Below are 1,121 nucleotides of genomic sequence, written 5' to 3'. Positions count from 1 at the left end.
TTCGCTTCGCCGTGCCGTTCCTCCTTCCCGCTCGTCTTCTCCTCGCCACGCGTCTCGCATTTCGTTTCAGAAATAAAGGGACGTGCTGTCCCCGGCGACCGGGGGCAACAGGGGCTGCAGAGGGCATACTTATAGGGGGCTAACTTTTCTGTCGTTCTTTTCCCCCTTAGTGCCGTAATACTTAAATTATTAAAATAATTAAAAAAAAATCAAAATTATTCTGTACTCACGTGCCGAACTCACCCATCAGTAAATATTTAATCTGATCGCAGGTTAGGACGTTAAAAGAGCCTCGGGGTCCCACCTCCCTCCCCTTTTTGATCAAAGAAATTAAAGAAAAAATATGTTCAGCGTTGTCTTGATTTTTCTAAACTTTAAGGCCACTGAAAAGAGCACCCGGTGTAGATAGTGGTCCTAGGAAATAGTGGCTGTTGTACTGGCTGAAGGAAAAGAGAGGCAGTTTCTTACCCATTGCTGTTTTAGCCATGGTGGGATGTGCAGACTCTCAGAGGCGGTGAAGGCAAAGGGGTCCAGCTACAGCAGTGGAGAGAGGGAGAGAAGACTGAATAAGGCACTGAGTCAGCAGAGTGGGGCTGTGCAAGAGAAGGAGCAAGAGGCAGGAGCCCATGAATAATTATCACTCCTCTACCCAAGCAGATTGGCTCTAGAGGTCCCCTGACATGACTCCTGCAGAGCCAGAATCTCCGGGCATTAAATATTGATCCACCAATGGTGCTGGAGTACAAAGTGCCAGAATGCAGTTTGAAATGGAAATCAGTCCTTGAACGCCTCTCCCCCCCCTCCCCCCCCCGGTTTAGCTTTAATAGTACATTCCATGTCAAATGCTTTATGTCTTACATGAAAAAGCCTATTGGTGTTGAAGGCTCTGCTGTTGCTACCTGTAAAACATGCACAAATTCATTTTAATACATTTTATTCCACAGACAGCACAAAAGAAAGGACCAATGCAAAGGGTTTTCTAAAACATTTCAGTAAAAGAGCTGCTTATATTATTTTACCTCTATATCCCATTTCCTACAAATCTATGCAGACATTGTATGCAATTGTTTTATGCTGCATGTTTTTGCATTTCAGTATTTATTTTGTAAGCCCCAGTCTTA

The 1,121-nt window shown here is 44.4% G+C and overlaps 1 protein-coding gene across 1 annotated transcript in view; it reads right to left on the bottom strand.

The window, feature by feature from the left end:
• Positions 1-650, bottom strand: part of STMN2 (stathmin 2) — a 41,063-nt gene extending 40,413 nt beyond the window's left edge. The window contains exon 1 of the mRNA XM_085314316.1: positions 469-650. Coding sequence (XP_085170442.1) covers positions 469-487 — 19 coding nt within the window. The 5' untranslated portion in view covers positions 488-650. The remainder of the gene's footprint in view (positions 1-468) is intronic.
• Between the last annotated feature and the right edge of the window lie 471 nt (positions 651-1,121).

This window comes from Rhea americana, unplaced genomic scaffold, assembly GCF_003343005.1.
Source record: "Rhea americana isolate MKP2758 unplaced genomic scaffold, rheAme1 scaffold_40, whole genome shotgun sequence".
Taxonomy (NCBI): domain Eukaryota; kingdom Metazoa; phylum Chordata; class Aves; order Rheiformes; family Rheidae; genus Rhea; species Rhea americana.
This window is presented reverse-complemented; position numbering and strand designations above follow the sequence as displayed.